Source organism: Pseudomyrmex gracilis, unplaced genomic scaffold (genome assembly GCF_002006095.1).
Source record: "Pseudomyrmex gracilis isolate BER0280 unplaced genomic scaffold, ASM200609v1 scaffold_220, whole genome shotgun sequence".
Lineage (NCBI taxonomy): Eukaryota > Metazoa > Arthropoda > Insecta > Hymenoptera > Formicidae > Pseudomyrmex > Pseudomyrmex gracilis.
This window is the reverse complement of record NW_018020804.1, coordinates 86765-107648: the sequence shown is the minus strand read 5'-3', so window position 1 is coordinate 107648 and position 20884 is coordinate 86765. Positions and strand designations below refer to the sequence as shown.

Here is a 20884-nt window from a genome sequence, read left to right as displayed (position 1 = left end):
TCAAATTTTTTGTTTTTGTTTCGTATTCGACAAGATTAACATTTAATTTTAAATTCAATCGATGAGATTTGAAAAAAAATATTAATTTTTTCCAAATCAACTTCAATATTTAAAACTAAAGTTAGAAATAGATAACGAACGTTAAATTTTTCTGTGTGACACAGAGGACACCGCACCGGCGGAACGACTGCGCCACGACATCGAGCATCTTCGCAAATCGATCGAGTCGCTGAACAAGAACGCGATAACGCAACGCGAGGTGGTCACGCAAAATCTCGCCATGTGGAAAGAATACGAGGAGGGTATTCGGAAGATAAAACCCTGGATTGAGAAAGCGGAGTCCAAGGCAGCCGCGATGGGCAGCAAACCCACCACTCTGAGCCAAGCCGCGCAGATGTTGGAGTCAGCCAGAACCTTCCAAGTCCAGTGTCAGGAACATCTTCCGAAGGTTCAGAATCTGTCGACTATCAGTCAGCAAATAACCGGAAGAACGGTAGCGCCCGACGAGGTCGACGCGGTTCATACGCGATGGAACGCGGTTTACGACGTGGCGGTGCAGACAACGACCAAATTGGACAAACTAGTTACGTCGTGGAACACCTTCGAGACCGAAACGAAGGAATTTAACGACTGGTTGGAAACCAGCGAGGAAAAAGCTCGAAAGGAACCGAATGTTCGAACGCGCGAAGCCGCCAAGCTCGAGGCAGAGTTGGCGCAGCTGAAAGCGTTCAACAAAAGCATATCCGATCATCAGGCCCAATTGATATCGCTGACCCAGCTTTCCGATCACATCAGTCACGGGTTGTCGATCGACGGTGCGTCCGCGTTGAAGAATCGCGTCGCCGAGATGAAGTCCAGAGTGAGCAAACTCGCGGACACCGTTCGTCATCACATCAATCGCGTATCCGATTCGCTGTTGGCGCAACAAGAGTTTCAGATGAAGATAATCGACTTCGAGAACTGGATGACGAGGCTCAGATCCAACATCAACGAGCTCGAAGACGTTAACGTCGACAACGTCGACACGAGTCTGCAGGCGGTGCACGCGTATCTTCAGGAACACTCGGAGAAACAGCCTGCATTCGCGGTTATCTACGACGAGATCAAACAGTTGTCGTCCCAAAGTTCCGTGTCGGAAGCGGCCACGTTGGACGAGACCTACACGTTCTTGGCGAAGAAATACAAAGCGCTCGAGGACGATCTGCGAGAGAAGAAGAAAAGTCTCGAGAAGTGGATCGAACTTTTGAACTGGCACAACGAGGCCAACGCGCAACTCAATCATTGCAAGTACGAGGCCGAGGCGAGAAAACCAACCATCGCCGATCTAAACAGACTTTCGTCGGAGCTCGAGAGTGTGCGCGCGAAGATCAACACCTGGAACGAGCGCGTTCCGCTGATGGACAGCACTCAGGGAATACATATTCGCGACAAGCAAGGAAAACCGATAACCGCGACCGCGCTGCTGAACGATCTCGAGTCGAAAGCGACGGTGTTGAAGAGAGAATTGTCCGCCAAACGCGACAAGTTGGAGAATCTCGACGCCAAGTGGAACAACTTCAGAAAATTGCAACAGAAAATCACGGAACAGATTGTTAACGTGCAAACGAAACTGCAAGACATCACATACGCCGTCGACGCTTGCGAGAAGCTCGCGCCGGCGATCGAGCAAATCGACGACCTGATCGAGGAGCACCAGAGACGAGAACCGGAGAAGGAAGTTCTTCATCGAGAAGGCGACAACTTGATGAAAGAGGATCAACGCGCGATAACCAACATTCAAGTGGTAGTTTGCTCGGTGGACGGCAACTGGGAAAAAGTCAACGAGCTTCTGCGCGAGCAGAGGAAAAAATATTCCGAGATGGACGCCGATTGGAAACAGTACCGGGAAGCCAGGGAGAAGTTGAACAAGTCGATCGACGGTGCGAGAACTTTGTGCCAGTCGATAAAAGACGTGTCGATCGACATCACCCAAGTCAACATGGCTCTGGAGAAGCACAAGAAAGCCTCGGAGATTCTGAAGAACGGCAAGCAACATCTGGACAAGATGGACGTCAAGATGCAACAGATCGCGAAGGAGGCGTCGTTGATGCCAAACTTCAAGATCAGTCCGATCGAATCGGATCTGTCCGACGTGCGCAAGAAATATCACGAGACCTACGCGGAAGTGATCGATCGCACTCAACTGCACGAGACGCAAGTCGTCATTTGGAAACAGATCGAGGATGCTAAACGCGAACTGATCAAGTGGCTGAGCGACACGACGGAAGCTTGCACCGCGGCGTGTCAGCGTTTGCTCGACGCCGAACACGGACAAGCGCAACTGGCGAGATATCGTGAAGAATTGCCGGCGCAGCAGCAACTTCGTCAGAGCATCGCCACGAAGACCGAGCAACTCGTCAAGTTGAACGACGACACGGACATACCGACTCTGAGATGTCTCAACAATTTGTTGGACGATCACTTCAAACTTGTCCACGAAGCCGCTGACAAACTCGCGTCGCTCATGTCGACGTTCAACGAGAAGGAAAAAGACGTCAAGCAGAACCTGAAGAAATGCGGCGACGCGATATCGAAGATACGCGAGGAGATAATCAAGTGCGACGATCTGACCGGCGAGAACGTCAAGATTCTGCACAGAATCAACAAGTGTCAGGAGTTGAAGACCGAGCTGAACAAGTGCGATCGCACGCTCGCGGAAATCGACGAGAAACTGAAGAACATGACGTCGGATTATCCAACTATATCCAAATCCAGTCTGCCGAAAGAACTGCAGGCGTTGCAGCTCCGCAGAGACGGGGTGGCCAGTCACGCCGACAAGGTGAACGCGACCTTGGTTGCCTTCCTCGCGAAACTCTATCACGAGAAATTCGGCGTTCTGCAGCGCATGGTTGCGACGCACAAGGAGAAGGTGGCCTGGTGCGAACCCGAGCAGAGCAGCGATCGTTACAATCTCCAAGTGAAGATGACCTCGCTGGCGGACGTGGAAACCGGCATTGCCGACTGCGAGGCGAGAAAAATCGACACGGACAATTTGCTGAAGCTCATCGACACCGTCGAGAGCCCCGAGACCATTTCGGATCTCAGAAACGAGCGCGACAAGGTCGTCGCCGACTTGGACTCCCTCAAAGTCAGCTATCGAAGAATCAGATCCGTGCTGGAACAGAACATCGCTCTGTGGCAGCGATACGAGGTCGCGTCCGAGAACGTGGTCGCCTGGCTCAAGGAGAACGAGAACAAAATTCGAATTGAAGCCACGACGCTTCTCAATCCGGACAATCTGGACGCGAAGATCGCCGAGGTGAAGCAACTCGAGAAGGAGGTTCGTAACTACGAGGGCGAGATGAAGAATCTGATCGCGCTCGGGGAGGAGATCGCCAAGGTCAGTCCGGAGTCTCGCGTGACTCATTACGTCGGACACTTGAACACGCGTTATCATTCGGTTCTCAAGTTCCTGGCCCAGCATCTGCAGAGACTCGCGGAACTCAAACAGGTCAGAAGTCAGTATCTCGCCAATGTGAAAGAGTTGGAACAGTGGTTGCAAAATGCGGAGCGAAAGCTGAAGACTTACGACGAGATAAGCGGACCGAAACCGATGACATTTTATCAATCCCGACTGAAGGAACTGAAGGCGTTCAGAGAAGAGCGCGAAGCCGGACAAGTTATCCTGAATCGAACAGCGGAAACGGGAGAGGCGCTTTTCGCGAGAATAACGCCGGATCACAGAGAACTCATCAGAGGCGAGCTGAGAAATTTGCGCAGTGGCGTCGAAGCTCTGGCCGATCGCGCGAACGCGATTTACAAGAAGATCGAGAGCGACATGATGCATCGGTCCTCGTTTGAGGACAAATATTCCCAGGTGAAACAGTGGCTGAACGAAGCGCGAAAGAAGCTGGGAGACAAGCAGGATCTGCTGCCGACGCTTCAGGAGAAGAAAATCACGTTGCATCTGTACAAAGCCATCGCGCAGGACGTTGGAATTCATCGGAATATTTTGCAACAACTTCAAGACCGACTTGGCGCGATGCCGGACGACGAGGCAAGCGAGATGCTCAACAGCCTGATCGAGGCGCACGAGAAACTGTCGGAAGACGTCGAGAGCCGAATTAACATAGCTGAAACCCACGTGACAAATCACGAGGCTTATCTCCAAACGTTCGAGAAGACTCGAGACTGGATCAACACGATAGTGAACGAGGCGTCGGCGATCAGCGAGAACATCTCGATCGACCGGGACACAGCCAAGTCCAAAATCGCTTTGATCAACAACATTTTGCAACAGAAACCCGAGGGCGACAGGATCTTAGCCGACTGCAATCAGCAACTGAACATCGTTCTTGAGCAAACGTCGATACCGGGTCACGCCCCGTTGCTCAAGAGTTTCGAGCAACAGAAGAAGATCTGGCAGGACTTCCTTCAGCAATGCGCGACGAGCAGAGACAAACTGAATCGTCTGTTCGACCAATGGTCCGAGTTCGAGAGAGTGGTCGAACATCTGGAATCCTGGTTGAAACAGATCGAGGGCCAGGTTAAGGATCAGAGCTTGAAGAGTACCGAGGAAACGAAACGCGTTCACATGCAGAAGTTGAAGTCTCTCGAGGAAATTATCGTGGCGAAGGGTGCGGAGTTTAACGCGGCTGTCGAGAAGAGTCAGAGCGTGGAAGCGGAATCCGATCTGGCCGCCAGAGTGTCTCGTCAAGCCACCAGGTACCAAGCGATCAGAAATCAAGCGAAAGAGGCTGTCGCGAAGTACGAGCAGTACGTGAGAGAGCACGCTCTGTTCAACGAGAGATACAATCAATTTCTGCAGTGGATTACCGAGATGGAGACCGAGCTGAGCAAACACAGCGAGATCGTCGGCGATCTGGCGTTGCTGCAGAGCAGACAGAAACACATCAGGGATCTTTGCGACGTTAGAACTCGCGAGAACACTCGCTTCGAATCCGTCATCGATCTCGGCGAGAAACTCTACGTGCACACCTCGCCCGACGGCCGAGAGATCATCAGGCAACAGCTAAGAAATCTGCGCAGCTTGTGGGACGGATTCTCCGAGAATCTTCAGAGCTCGATGCAAAAGTTGGATCAGTGTCTCATGCAGTTCGCCGATTTCTCGTTATCTCAGGAACAACTCACCTCGTGGCTGAAGGACGTCGAGCGAGCGATGCATCAGCACACGGAGCTCAAGTCCACGTTGGAAGAAAAACGCGCGCAATTGCAGAATCACAAGATCATGCATCAGGAGATCATGTCGCATCAGTCGTTGGTTGAGTCGGTCTGCGACAAAGCTCAACAGCTGGTCGATCAGACCAAGCACACGTCCCTCAACGTTTATCTGTCGTCCATCAAACAGTTCTTCCAGAGCATCGTCGCCAATTCGCGAGAGTTGTTGGAGAATCTCGAGGACTGTTGCGACAAGCACCATCGTTTCAATCTTCAATGCAAATGCTTCTCCGAGTGGTTGAACGGAGAACGGGAGAAACTGGCCGAGTGCAACGACGTGACCGGCGAACGTTCCGAGATATCTCGCAGATTGACGAGCCTCGCGGTGCTGAAGGAGGATCAGGCGCACGGGGCGGATCATCTCGCGAAATTGAAAGAACTCAAGACGTCTATGGCGAAGAACACCGCGCCGAAGGGTCGGGAAGTTATCGATAAGGAAGTGACCGCTTTGGAAAATAAGTTGCAGCAATATCTGAACGAAATCGGTAAGTAACACGCACTTTGCGTTTTTGGGTTTTTTTTTTTTTTTATACACAGCACAGTTACAATAAAATCAATCAAGAGAACTTGTATCTGATGTATCGACATCTTTGCTTGGCGACTCCTCGAATTTGTCATTAACTTCGATTTTTTGCAATTAAATATTAGCGTACGTGGAGGAACGGCTGAGAACGGCTCTGGAGAAATGGCAGAACTTCGAGGATCAGTTGGAAGTTCACACAAAGTGGTTCCGTTCCATGGAGGCGATGTTTCGGGATCAGCAGCTCCAGGCGACGTTGAAGGACAAAGAAGCCCGACTTAACGCGTTCAAGGACAAACGAGAGAGCATCGCGCAACACGAGCGCAAGATCGACGAGTTCGTGGACGAGTCGCACAGTTTGCTGCACACGAGCGGTATCGCGCGTATCAAACCCCTCATCTCTCAAGTCAGCAACAGATACCAGTTGCTGCTCGCGTTAAGCAAGGACGTGATAAATCAGTGTCAGACTATCGCTGACGAGCATCGCGCCTACGAGGATAAGCTGCGAATCATCGACGATTGGCTCACGTCTCTCGAGCGCAACCTCGACACCTTGAAGAAGGACGAGATCGGCGAAGATCTCGAGGCGAGAAATTCGCGTTTGCAGGTTTTGCTGGCCGAGAAGGAACAGGCCGGACATCGTTTGGCCGGATTGACGTCTCTAGGCGAGAGAATTCTTCCGGACACTTCAGCGCAAGGACGCGAAGCGATCAGACACGAGCTGCGACACGCGCGCGAACGATGGGACCGTCTGGCCGAGAGCATCACCGAGCAACAGAAGAAGCAAGACGCGCGATCTCTGCAATGGTCCAGTTATCAGGAAACTCTGCAGCAAATTCTAGCCTGGTTGGACACCATGGAACGCGCGGTTAAACAAGATTCGTCGATCGTGTGGTCGTCCCTTCAAGAGATAAGATCCAAATTACTCAAACTTAAGGTTCGCGCACCAATTACGTATCTAATGTACCTTTATTTCTTTTTTTATTTATTTTTTTTTTTAATCGAGATTAAATATTTATATCAAATGCGTGCGAAATTTGTTTATTTAACATGATTAAATATGAAAATATATGTTAAATATAGAAAATATTTCTAATTGCGAGAAGAGCGAGCTGTTCACGGCGCCATATATTGTTGGCGGCGGAACTCGGGAGGATGGCGCCAGGAACATCTTGTTTCTTGCAAAATATAAAATATAAAATATTTACTTGCAAAATATAAAATATTTTGTCTCCGGAAAAATAAATAAAAACAGATTTCACGCGTTTACGTAAATATTTAGCAGTTTGTAAACTGAAAAGAAAAAAAATAAGAGAAGAAAACAGCTTGCATTTTTCTTTCTTATTTTTGTTTTTACTTTTTTATTTAACTTTTTCTTGTTCTATTTTCAAGACGGTGCATCAGGAGATTTTGGCGCACAAGCGAATAATCGAGGGCATTTCCGAAAAAGCTAGCGCCTTGATTCAAGTCGCTCAAGTTCCGTCAGACGTTCACGAGAAAGTTGTTTCGGTATCGAAGAGATACGAGAAACTGGTGGATACGTCGCAGAAGGGAATATTCGGATTGGAGGCATTGCTCGATATTTTTCAACAATTTCACGATTTGCAAAAAGCTTATCAGGATTATCAAAAACGTCAGTGGGAACGATTGGCGAATTACAACGATTACACCGGGAACAAATCCGCACTGCAAGCCAGATTGGCCAAAGTAATGGAAATACAAGACAGTCAGAGCGAGGGCGAGATCAGGCTGAAGGTTCTCGAGGAACACGTGGCGCAAAGCTCGCGCACTTTGCCACCGCGATCTCAGGAAACCATGGAACGAGATCTGGCGAATCTCAAGTGAGTGAAACGATAAGGAAACTGATATATACTATAAGTGTTAAAAAATTAACAACTGTTAATTAACTTTGACTTTGAGTCACACTTGAGATATTGAATCAAAAACACTGTGTTTTGCTTTGAAATTTTGAAACTCTGGCACAGCATCTTCAAAAAATCGCACTTCTCGCACCAGTTCTCGAGTAATGAGAAACAAATATATTCAAAAAGAAATATTAAAATATTAAAAAATATTAAAAATTAAAATATTAACTTTTTGATTAATCAGTAGAATAGAATTAAGAATCCGCGACCTAGCCACAGTCCTCCGAGGAGTATTGATGATCAACTAAATGAACACACGTTGAACTTGTCCCTTAGATTCGAGCACAAGAAATTCGCTACAGCCGTGAGCGACGTCGTGCGCGGCATCGAGGAAAGAATACAGCAGTGGAGCGAGTACGAGAGCTCGTTGGAACGTTTGCTCACCTGGCTCGTCGACGCCGAAACGTCACTCAAGAATTATTGTCTTAAGAACACGCTCGAGGAGAAACAGGAGCAACTCGACAAGTATCAAGTGAGTTTATGGACCAAAGCGATCGGAAGAGCAAAGTTGACGAGATCATGTTTTCATGAGCTTGTTTTCATCTTTTTCACGTAAGAATTTGATGAAACGAACGACCACCACTTGTCGAATTAGGACACACGAAGAGACACGCTAAATAATTCATTTACCACGAAGTTGTGCAGATTTTCAAAGCATCCGAGATTTTGATCAGCACGTAGTAGTTTTTCTGTTTGGCCACAACACACGTTTGCGACACATGTGACCGCGATGAAAATGTTTTGCAGTGTTTCTTTTTTTTTTTTTTATACAACCCTTGTATGAGAGACACAAATCGTGTGCGAGTAGAGTCAGCGGAAATGCGAGAGAAGAAAACGCCCCCGCTCCCCCCACGTCCACGCAAACTCTCTCTTATCTCCACAACTCGCGTAATTAATTTTTGTCCCCTCACGCAATTGATTCTGTATATGAACAAAAATTTCCTGTAGGAACTGCAAAAGGTCTCTGATTCGCGGAACACGGACGTGACAGAACTGGTTGCGCTCGGCGATCATCTCGAACAAGTAAGAGATACTGCGAACTGTGTTATACAACTACTTGCCAAATACTTTTTGCCAAGAGAGACGGGATCATCATCGCAAACAAAGGCTTTATACATTGCGCAACGAGTGTTCTTCTTCTTTTTTTTTTTTTGTCCTCTCTGACTGTGAATTGCGTTTCTCTGTCGCGGTCTTTCAGCTTTTGCGGCTTTTTTTTTTATCAGGCGAAGGCGACGTTGGTTCTGGCGTTGAACGACAACGCGCGATCAGCAAGATCCAAGATACGACGATACAAGTCTGGCCGTTTTGCCGAACGAAATCAATATCATCAAGTTTTTTTTAATTGATCGTCACTTGGACTCAGAGCATCTCTGTGTCTCGATCTCACACGTTGACATCTTTGCAAAGTTTTGTGTATAATATCGGATCTTTGATGATTTATTGATTTGCGTTCAGCGAACACCGCGTTTTCAGCTTTACAATATTCGCAGCAAAGGAGTTTTGTTTTTGTACAATGAGCTTCTCTCGCACTAAGATTTTCTCATTAATTAGGACACAAACAAATTATTATTGTACGTACGAATGAAACAATTAAAAACTCTATGATGCGCCTATCGCATTTAACGCACATTATTTCTTCTTAAATGTTGTTTTAACACTCAACAACAATAATCTAACCGGGCTTCTCGCTCCGAGAGACAAAATTCTCGACTTCCTCCTCGCATATATAAAAAAATTCGCAAAACAGAGACTCCTCGTCGTTAGTCTCAATCCGCAAACGTGCGCTAAAGAGCGATTTGTTTTTTTTTTTTTCAGTCACTGATTGCGAATCTCCGACAAAACGAGGCGGAATTCGACAAAATGAACGACAATTCGTCGGAGCTGATGCAGATAAGCGGCGAGACCAGATTTTCCGCCAGTATTCAACAAGTCACGTCGCGTTTCCAATCGATTCAAGTGACCGCCAAGGTGTGATATAATTTAATCAAAATTTTGTTCGCAACAACACATAAATCGCGTCTGAACTAATTTTGTACGCAATTACGCGGTTTAGGAACTCGTAAAGAAGTGTGAACAAGCGGTCGCGGACCATGCGAGCTACTTGGATCGTTACAAGCAATGTTCCGAGTGGTTGGCAGGCACCAGAGCGCGTTACCAAGCCATCAGGGAAAACGCAAGCGGTACCCGTCAGGAGTTGATCTCGAACGTTGACGTCTTAAGGGAGATTCTAGCTCGTCAGTCCACATCGACGGTTCTGATAAACAGCTCCGTCGAGGCTGGGGAACGATTGTATCCAACGACCGGCGCGGAGGGTCGAGAAATCATTCGCCAGCAACTGTCGGATCTTCAACAAGCCTTCGAGGAGTTTTACGACGGCGTGGCGTCGACCGAGCGAGAGTTGCAAGAGAAGATTTCGCGATGGTCCGGTTTCGACGAGTGCAGCGAGGCCTTTGAAAATTGGCTGAAGACAGCGGAGGCTCAGTTGAAGCGGGAGATCGAATTGAAGACCACCTTGGACGAGAAACGCGCCCAGTTGCAGATCTATCGCACAATCTTGCACGACGCTCAAACGCATCAGCAGGATCTGTTGGATTTCCGAGACAGGGCGGACAATCTGCCGGATCGAACCGACAGGATCGATCAGACGCTCAACAGTTTGACAGATCGGTACAACGCGTTGCTGAAACGCGCGACCAAATTTGTGGAGAGATACGAGGGCATAGTTAGCGATCATCAGCAGTACAGCAAGGCTGTTCTAGACACCCACGAGTGGTTGGACGCCACGCACAACGCCGTGAGTCTGTGGGGCGATGTGGAGTTGGAAAGAGTGTCTCTGCACACGAATCTGGACCGTTTGAAGAATCTGTTGCATAGTCTGCCGGAGGATCAGTCGCGGGTGCAACAGATCAGATCGTTGGGCGAGAAAGTGATACCCGGCACTCTGGAATCGGGACAGGTGAACATACGATCGCAAATCGATTCCTCGCAACAGGAATGGGAAGGTTTGATATCCGCCGTCAAGTCCACGATCGAGGCGCTCGAGAGCAAACTTCAGCAATGGAACGAGTTCGAAACGTCGAAGGAACAGTGTCTGGCGTGGATGAGGGACACCGACACGAAGTTGCACGCTGTCGATCTCAAGCCTACCTTAGCGGAGAAGAAGAACCAACTTGAAAAATTGCGCGCTCTTCAGGGCGAAGTTCGCGCCAAGGAACTCGAGATCGACGCTGTTGCCGAACGAGCTCAGCAGCTTCACAAGAACGTCACTTCTCGCACGTCCCACATGTCGGAATTGAGCATCAAGTATCAACAGATCTCGAACAAAATCAAAGATCTCAACAATCGCTGGCATCAGTACGTCGCCACGCATCAAGATTTCGACAATCAACTGGCAGAATGTACCACTTGGCTTGAAGACATTAGAAACAAACTGGCCTACTGTTCCGACTTGAGCGCATCCTCGCAGAAAGATCTGGAGCGAAAGATGGATATCGTGCAAGACCTGTTGTTGTACAAAGAAGACGGTTTTGCGAAGGTTCAGGGTATCATTGAACTGGCTCAGGCTGTTCTAGCGAATACAGCTCCATCCGGTCATCAAGCGATCAACGACGCTTTGGCGAGACTTCAGGAACAATGGAGCGCCTTGGCGTCAAAGATGCTCGAGACCAAGACGAATTTGGACGACTCGATTAACAAATGGGCCGGTCTGTTGGAGCAAATACAATCTATCAACAAGACGGTCGAGTACATGCAGACGTCGATCGACGAGATATCGCAGTTTCAGACAACGATGTCGGAGAAGAGGAGCCAATTGGAACGGATCAAAGCGCTCGAGGAAAAAGTTCGCTGCGAGAACATCGAGGTCGACAGTCTAAAAAGCAAGGTCGCGGAAATGATCGCGAGCGGTCAGCAAGGACTGGCTGCTTTGCAAGCTCAGGATATACTGAACAAATTTGACCAACTGTTCGAGAAGATTAAATCTCTGTTGACCGAACGGGAGGAACAGTACAAGGATCATCGTCTTTACAAAGAAGCGCACGACGATCTCATCAACTGGCTCAGTCGCGCGCGCGAGAAGATACCGTCTATGAAACAAAGATCGCTCAGCGACAAGCTGGCGATCGAGAACGCGGTCGGGCCTCTCGAAAGTCTCTTGAACAAGAAAGCTCAGGGCGAATTGCTCGTGGAACATTTGCAGCACACCGGAAAGGTCGTCTGTGCCAGCACCAGCCCCGCCGGGCAAGAAGTGATCAAAAATGAAATACGAGCACTTACGGAAAGTTTCGAAGGACTGTTCAAAGGTAAAAATATAACATCTATCATTTTCCCAATCTCTTGAACCGTTTGACACTTTGAAACTGATTTGTTGGATATTTTTTATCTGATTTTAAAATATTACATCTATCAAATAATTTTGTTATTGCGTGCGCACAAAAAAAAAACTATTTTTTTCTTCAGAGAATATATCTTAATTTCGTTATTAGCGAGGAATTGATTTTCTTTCAGAAATTCAACAGCAGAAAAATCAACTGGAGGCTACTGTGAGCCAGTGGCGCGACTACAAAGACGAATACGAGAGACTGAGCGACTGGTTGCAGCAATTCGACATTCTCATCAAAGCTCAGAAAAATGCTCTTTTGCCAAATTTGACGGAAAAGAAGAAACAGGTTCAAGAAGTGAGAGAATTGCTCGACAATCTGACGAAAGGCAAGGAGCAGATTGAGAAATTCAACAAGACCGCGGCCGGTCTGCTTTCGTCTCATCTGGACACTTACGTCAACAACCAGCTGCGTCATTTGAATTCGCGTTATCAGGTTCAAGTGAATCTCGCTAAAGACGTGCTGAACAAGGTCGAGACCAATTTGGCGCAGCATCAGGAATACGAGAGCAATCTCGAAAAGGCTCGCGGTTGGATCGACAACGCCAAGCAGATCATACGTCAGGGAACGGAAGCGGCCTCGAGCAGCAGTCGCGAGGAATTGCAGAGCAGACTCGATAAGATTCAGGAATTGTTGAGAAAACGCGAAGAGGGTCAGAATCTGGTGCACTTGACGGTTAACTGCGGCGAGAAGGTGATGAGAAACACACGATCGGACGGTCGCGAGGAGATCAACGCTCAGTTGAAGGAGATACAAAACGACTGGGAACGTCTGGTGAAGAAGATCTCGACCACGAAGGTGCATCTCGAGACGAGTCTGCTCCAATGGGCGGATTACAGTTCGTCTTACTCGCAGTTGCAGCAGTGGATCAACGATCGCGAGGCTAAACTGCAGCAGGTGTGCGAGCAAAAGGTCTCGAAAGCTCGAAAGGGTCTCGCCGGATTGAGTTCGTTGGCGATCGGAGAAAGAAAAGCGAATCTGCGACAAACAAACAGCATCGTTCAGGATATCGTGGCATTCGAGCCGATGATTCACTCGGTTACTACGAAAGCCGAGGACTTGCAACAGGCAACACCCGCCACGGAGATTTCGATCAAGTACGAAACTCTGAGCAAACAAGCTCAGGAATTGTACGCGAAGCAGAAGGAGACCGTTGAGCAACATCAGGCGTTCATCGACAGTGGCAACGAATTTATTCAGTGGATAAGAGCGGCCAAGGAGAGACTCGGAAAGTGCTCGGAACCTACAGGCGACAAAGAGTCTCTGGCTAATAAGATCACGCAACTCAAAATTCTGCAAAGCGAATTGTCAGACGGCCAAAAGAAGTTGGAAAAGGCTCTGGAACAAGGTAATGCGGCCTGTCAGATCGCGGATGACGAAGACAAAGAGATAATTGAAGAAGAAGTTGCACTGTTGCAAGAAGAATACGACAATTACGTGTAAGTAAATGCCAATTAATTAATTTAATAAAAATATAATTAAGAAATATATTAATTTTTAACTTATTTTCTGTACTTTGTTATGCGCAACATAGAGCTGTGCAAATAGTTTCGTATAAACGATTTGATAATTTATCATTTCAGAGATTCGTTGAATAACACCAAGAGCTTGCTCGAGGTCGGTATAGTAAAGTGGACCGAGTACGAGGATCAGTTCTCCGAGGCCACGGAATGGCTCACGCAAACCGAACAGCTGGTTCAAACATTCAACAAGTTGCAAGACAGTTTGGAAGAGAAGAAGAACGTTCTCGAACAATTTCAGGTTCACTTGCAGACGCTGTTTGACTGGCAGAAGGAACTGGACCGTTTGAACATGAAAGCTCAAATGCTGTTGGAAACCTGCGCGGACACGAGAATTTCCAATGCCATCACGCAAGTCACCACCAAGTACAACACACTTCTGTCGCTCGCCAAGGAAACAATGCGGCGATTGGAGTTGCATTATCAGGTAGTTTTTAACAAACTCTCATTTCGCTAACAAATCTAACAATATTATTAAAATAAAAATTATTTAAATATCTAAACTTGCAAGTATATATGTATACGTTTTCATTCGCAAAATTAATTAGGAGCACCAACAACACAATACTTTGTACCAAGAATGTCAGGATTGGATCGAGCGTACGCGAGAAAAGTTGAACGAGTGCAAAGACATTCCTAGCGTGTTAACCGAAGTTAACAACAAGTTACACACGTGCAAAGCTATTCGACAGACTTTGGAGCAGGGACAAAACAAATTGCGTTACGCTCTGGAGCTGAAGGAGAAGGTCATTATGAACACGGAACAGAATGGCGCGGCGAAAATTCAAGAAGACACCGAAACCTTGAAAGGCGACTTCGACAAGCTGTTAGCCGATGTCGACGACGTCAGACAGAGACTCTCGGCAAGAGCTAGCTTGCTGGAGGAACTCAACAAGATTCATCGATTTACGTCAGACTGGTTGGACGAGGTTCAGGGCAAAGTTCAACCGGGAGACGTGTGCAAAAATGATCTCAGTGAGAAACGTGCTCTGTTGGAGAAATATAAAATTCTCCAGAGAGACATTCACGGTCACGGAGAGACGGTGGATCGTCTAAAGACTCGTCTAAGCGAAAATCCAAGTATAACGAAAAGTCCTTACGAAGCTACCATCAACAAATACGACAGCTTGAAGAAACTGATATCCGAGAAGATTCGCGTAAGTAGAACAATTTTGCGCGACAAAATTTTTAATAAAATTTCACATTGCGATATCGCTTAATTTTTTGACAATATTTTAGAGCTTGGAGGATCAAGTCAAGGATCACGAGAAGTTCCAGCAAGCTCTGAGCGAGGCGAGCGATTGGGTGCGTCGCACGAAGGTAGAACTTCAACAATACAGCGACACTCACGGCGAGAAGGATCGAATTATCGAACGAGAAAATAAAGTCAATCAAATCATCTCGTCTCTACCGAAGGGCGACACGTTGATCTCTAAAGTGATCGAACTGAGCGACATTGTGATTCCCCAAACAGGTCCCGAGGGTCAGGCCTCCATCAAGCAGGATATGAAGCAGATACAGGCTGACTGGAAGTCTCTCCAGGTTCAGTGTCAGGATTCGCAGCGCGTTCTCGCCAACTGCATCTCGAGCTGGTCTCAGTTCACGAACGCGTTGGAAGGTATGAAGGGATGGATAGATCATTTTCAGAAGAAAATCGCCGACGAACAGACCAGAACCGACAAAACTCCGGAGGATTTGGAACGCTGTAAACGTTTGGTGGAAGAGGCGGTTAAGCAGAAACCAGTCTTGGAAGATTTGAACGACAAGTGCGAAGCTCTGTTGGAGGTCAGCGCTTGTAGTTGGGCGCGGGACAAAACGGTGCAACTGCAGTCGGCTTACACATCGCTTCTGACTGACGCGCAAGGACTTGTTTCGAGAGTCGAGAAGACTCTGGCGGATCATACGGAATTTTTGAAGGCAAAGAAAGAATTGGAAGATTGGCTACGCACGGCTCACGGTTCAGTGGAAGACTGCATCGGAGTGGGAGACACAGCGTGGGCGAAGGACAAATTGGAAACCTTAAGGGTAAGTTAAAAAAAAAAGTTGTTGAAAAATATATAATGTTTTTAAGGTGTTCTCGATTTCATATATTTTATCATTTGTGCAGCTGGTCGCAACGCGTGTGACTGAAGGTCAACATCTACTGTCAACGTTGCAAAACGCCTTCGCAAAGGCGATTAACATGGCTCTTCCGGAGCAACAAGATCAGCTACGATCGGATATGTCCAGTCTGCGTTCCAGTTGGGAACAGTTGAGCATGGACCTCAATACGGTTCAGGCGAAAATAAAGTCAGTTCTGAGTCGTTGGGAGGATCACGCGGAGGCTCTTTATAAATTCGCGAAATGGTTGGAAGAGAGTGAGAATGTCGTCAAAAGTTCTCCAGATACGAAGGGCGAGGTTGGCGAAATGAAAACGATGCTGGAACGATACAAACACATTCAAGAAGAGATTCACAACAAAAAATCCGACTTGGATCATCTACTGGCAGAGGCAACGGAACTGTCGGCATGGGCAAAGAACAACGCGACGCTGAACGAGACGAAGGAGCTGCAAGACCGTTGGCAGGCGCTGGGCAAGCTGATTGACGAGAAGAAAAAGCTCGTTGAAAATGAGATACAACGATACAACGCGTATCACGGGGCTTTGCAGGAAACGGAGAAGTGGCTGTTGCAAATCTCCTTCCAATTGATGGCCCACAACTCTCTCTATATCACCAACAAGGAGCAAACCCTCGAGCAGATTAAGCAGCACGAAGGTTTGCTAAACGAAATCGAGAATTATCAAGAAGTGTTGGAGGAGTTGAAGGCGAAGGGTCACGATCAAATAGATCGATATGTCAACGCAAACCCCGCGATTAGATCCACCATAGAGACACAGTTGCAAAACGTTCAGGACAGTTACAACTCGTTGCTGAACACCGCTCTGCAAATCAAGAACAGATTAGCGGAATCTCTGGCCAAATTCCAGGAGTACGAAGACACTCTGGAGAGCATAATGAAAAATCTGGACGCGTACGAGGCGGAAATGGCTCGAGAACTGGACGCCCCGTTGGATAACTTGACTTCTGCCGAGCAGAGCCTCGAGAGCGCTCGCACATTGCACAACAAACTCCAAGCCGAGAAATCCCGACTGGCCTTGGCGGTGGAAGCTTGCGAAGCCGCGGCCGCGTGCGTGTCCAGACCCGGAAGTCCCCTAGACGCTCCACCTATTCAGGTTCCCGCTAGAGAGGTCGAAGTTAGAACGAGACTCGACGATCTCATCGATCAGGTATGTATATTTTTTCTTCTAATAAGTTTATATGTTACCGTGCACCGCATATATGTAAGATTTTGAAGATATAAAACTGTTTGTGCAAAAACGTCAGATGCAAACGCACTTGGCGAACGTGGCGAAGACGGTGGGCGAACTCGAGGAACAAGCGCGACAGAAGAACACGCTGCGCGCTTGGATCACTCAACAACGGGCTCTCTGCGCCGAGTGGAACTCGAGACCGGCGAAATTGCGATCGGAAGCTGCTCAGGCTGAATTGCAGGCGATGAACGAATTGCTCGCTAACGTGGACGAACGTCGCGCTCGCACCTTGACCGAGATGACGATTCACGAGGATGATCGGGATATCGAGGACGGATTGAACAAGCTTGAGACCGAACTGACCGACGCAATTGCCAGAAAACAAGCGGCGCAAGATCTCATACAAAAGTACAGATCGCAAGTGCAGGATATACAAACGTGGTTCGACAGTCTGACGAAGAAGATCGACGTGCTCGAAAAGGGCAGCGGACTCGCGATCAATCAGAAGATCTCGAATCTCAAAGACATCACCGCCGATTTCGAGTCTCAGGGACCGGAGAAACTCGCTGAAATGAAGAAACTGGGCGATCAAGTGATGGACTCGGTCAGCAATTTGGATTCTCAACAAATCGAGGAACAAATCAAATCGGTTGAGAGAAGATACGCGGACATCAGCAAGAAATTGCAGAGAAAAGCCCAGGTTCTGGACATGACGGCTCAGGGTATCGAAGCGACCAAGCGAGAGATCGAGGAGAATCGCGAATGGATCGAGCAGAAGAAGCAGCAGATGAAAATGCCCGAACTGCTTGGCTTCGAGAGCAAACAGGCCGAAGAAAGACTGCTCGCTCTCAAGGTAATAATTTGAGCTCGTTTTATTTGTCGCTTTACTCTTGCGAAATTTCAATCTCATTTTGTTGCATTATATTCTTTGTAAATAAAACAAATTGTAATTTTGTTAATATCAATTCAGGCTATGCTGAAAGAAGCGGAGGGAAAACAATTGATCATAGATACGTTGGAGAAGAGAGTCGGGAATATGCAGAACGAATTGGAAACCAGCGAGCAACAGCAATTGGAAGCCGACACGAAGAGTTTGCGCGGCGAACAGGTTGAATTGTGCACAATTCTGAGAGAAGAAATATCCGTGGCTAGCGCGGCGGTCGACGCTCGTCGCAAATTGGAAGCCGATATCGAACAGGCTCGAAATTGGATAAAGTCCAAAGGCAACGATCTCAAGAAGCTCAGCGGATACCTGCCTCTCAAAGCTTCCAAGGTCGAGCAAGATGTTGCGCAACACAGAGATCTCCAGACGGAAATCAATTCTTTCAACGACACCAGTCTTAAGGACATTCTCAAACAGGGACACAATTTGTTGAAAGACTGCAACGCGGAAAGTCGCGCCAAACTCCAGGCTCTTCTCGATGATCTGAGCAAGGATTATGACGAACTACAGAGAGTGGCGAAGGAAAAACAAGCCTCGTTAGCGGATCTTCTTCAGGGACGCAAGAGTTTCGAAAACGAATTGGACAAGTGCCAACGGTGGATCAAGGAAGCCGAAGTAGCCACTTCATCCGAATTGCGACCCTCCAGTCTTGACATTCTACGTGAACAACTTGCCAAGGTACGTACATCTTCTAGATGTAAAATTATTATTCAAGTGCTCAAATCATCATTATCAAATAGAAAATATTTACGTTAAAAATTTCACGCAGAAACACAATCTTCTCTTTTTTTTTTTCAGTACGATCGCTTGAAGAAGGAGGCGCAAGAATACGGCGACGACATAGAGAAGATAAATCAACAAGGAAAATCGATATTGCCAACCGTGAGCTACGCCGATAAGCAAGAACTGAACGAACAGTTGAAGAACATGAAGGAAGCTCACGCGCGAATAGCCGGCGTGATAAGCGACAGAGCCGCGGCGTTGCAAAAGAGCATAGACGAAGCCGAGGAAGCTGCCGCGCGAGTTGCGGAAGCGATTCAGTTCATGACGGACATACAGAAGGAGCTTCAAGACCTCAACAAACCGATTGGCTCGCGCGTGGAAGACGTGGAAGGAATGCTGACCGCTTACGAGAGAATTCTGGACGATCTCAAAGCGAACAAGGCCAAGCTGTCTGATCTTCAATCCGCCAACGTCGGAGATCTTCACGGTGTACTTGCCCAACAGGATGATCTGATAAGAGCGCTCGAGGCGCAGATAGCGAAGCTACGTCAATTGTTGCTGCTGCGCCAGCAATTCATCGCCCTGATCGCGGAGATCACCACCTTCATTGCCAAATACACCGAAATCGTCAGGGACATCGAGAAGGCCGGACAGACGACGGAAGACAAGATCAAAAGGTATTGTGCTTTTCGCGCACGGAGTTTCTTCGGACGCGAAATCCAAACAATCTTTTTTTTCTCCGGAGATAAAATAACAAATTAATTACGTCGAAGTAATTACTTGGAATTTTTTTCATGTGAAGTTTTTTTTTTCATCAGGTACGATGACGTTATACTGAAGATTCAGGAATGCGAAGCCACTCTGGCCAGCGCGACGGACAAGGGACAGCAAATAGCGGCGGAGGGTTCGGTCGTGGACAGAAACAACGTGACCGAGCAGTTGCAATCGTTGAAGCAACAATTGCAGGCACTTCGACGAGCGGTGGAAACGCAAAGGGAGCAACACGAACTGGCCGCGGCGGAGCACAGGAGACTCGCCAACGAACTGGCCGACATACTCGACTGGTTCGAAAGCAAGGAGAAGGAGGTCAAGTCCAGACCGCTGTTGGAGAGAGATCCGGTCAGCGTCGAGACGGAATTGAAGAAGCACCACGCTCTTTGCGCCGACGTGAACGAACATCTCGACAGAATCAGAAAGTTGAAGGAATCGGTGCGTCACGAAGAGGGCATGCCCGGATCGTTGAAGGAGATGCTGAGCGAGGCGACGTCCCTGCTGACGTCTATGCCGCGCGAGATGGAAGAGCGCGGAAATTATCTCGAAAGTAACATGCAGATGAGACTGGATTACGCGGCTCTAACCGACAAGCTCAACGGTTGGGCTCGCGAGGCCGAGATTCGACTCGAGAGCAACAAGGAAGGTCTCGACTTCGAAAACATTCTCAGCGATCTGGAAGAGCATAAGGTGGGGGACCGTTTCTCTCTCTCTCTCTTTTTATCTCCTAACGTTCTTCAAATTGTTCGCGATTTTTTTTTTTTTTTTACCAAACCGATAATTTGATTCATTCTCACAGATATACTTCAGCACCGAGTCTTCGATACGCGAACTCGTCTCGCAGCAGATACAACAAGCGGCCGACAAGATCTGGCCGTCTCTGGACAGTTACGAGCAAGAGGAACTGAGCGCCCAGCAACAACAGCACACGCAGCTGTTGAAAAACACTCTCAATCTCGCCAAGTCGCAACGTTCGCAATTGGAACAGGGCGCGGAGATGTGGCGAGATTACACGCAAAGCTTGGAACGCGTTCGCGCCGTCATCAGCAGGACGAGATTCACGGACGAACCGGTTACCACGTTGGCCGGACTTCAATTCAACATTCAAAAAATTACGCACGCCCTCAACGACATTCAGGTGCGTTCCGAAGATATCGCTATCTCTTGATTGTATGTTACAAGAGTCTGTTATGTTGATTTTATCGTTTAATTACGTAATTAATTAAAATAATTAAAATATCATTTAAGACCCGCGACGCGGACACAACGTAGAATGGCGTTGCAAAAAATTAATATAAAAGTAACATGAAGAGCGCGCAAATGTGAATCTATCCTCAGATGTTGTATCAAATAAATGACAAAACTACTAAAAAAAAAAAAACAAACAAGATAATACAAAAGATAAATTTGATTCGATCAAGTCGACAAGTCAAAAGTTTCGAACACACACGTTTAGATTATTTTCTACACCGAAAAAATTGTATTCTTGTTTTGAGGATATCCCACTTACTTTAAGTATATTTTATACTAAAATAGGCGCCAAGAAGAGTTTCTTATTTTAAGAGGAAAATCTTCTAAATAGTAATATTGATAA

General features: G+C 47.5%; 1 protein-coding gene across 4 annotated transcripts in view; it reads left to right on the top strand.

Moving 5' to 3' along the window:
- The window catches only part of LOC109858725 (nesprin-1), a 65646-nt gene that overhangs the window by 16563 nt on the left and 28199 nt on the right, over positions 1 to 20884 (top strand). For 3 of the 4 annotated variants that reach the window (XM_020436251.1, XM_020436252.1, XM_020436253.1), the window contains exons 13-29: positions 165 to 5702; positions 5866 to 6674; positions 7130 to 7578; positions 7939 to 8134; positions 8611 to 8685; positions 9478 to 9630; positions 9716 to 11963; positions 12169 to 13480; positions 13625 to 13988; positions 14110 to 14718; positions 14801 to 15586; positions 15669 to 16829; positions 16927 to 17706; positions 17824 to 18474; positions 18595 to 19196; positions 19338 to 19980; positions 20090 to 20428. In XM_020436251.1, coding sequence (XP_020291840.1) covers positions 165 to 5702; positions 5866 to 6674; positions 7130 to 7578; positions 7939 to 8134; positions 8611 to 8685; positions 9478 to 9630; positions 9716 to 11963; positions 12169 to 13480; positions 13625 to 13988; positions 14110 to 14718; positions 14801 to 15586; positions 15669 to 16829; positions 16927 to 17706; positions 17824 to 18474; positions 18595 to 19196; positions 19338 to 19980; positions 20090 to 20428 — 16715 coding nt within the window. The remainder of the gene's footprint in view (positions 1 to 164; positions 5703 to 5865; positions 6675 to 7129; positions 7579 to 7938; positions 8135 to 8610; positions 8686 to 9477; positions 9631 to 9715; positions 11964 to 12168; positions 13481 to 13624; positions 13989 to 14109; positions 14719 to 14800; positions 15587 to 15668; positions 16830 to 16926; positions 17707 to 17823; positions 18475 to 18594; positions 19197 to 19337; positions 19981 to 20089; positions 20429 to 20884) is intronic. The other variant, XM_020436254.1, reaches the window with a different exon arrangement.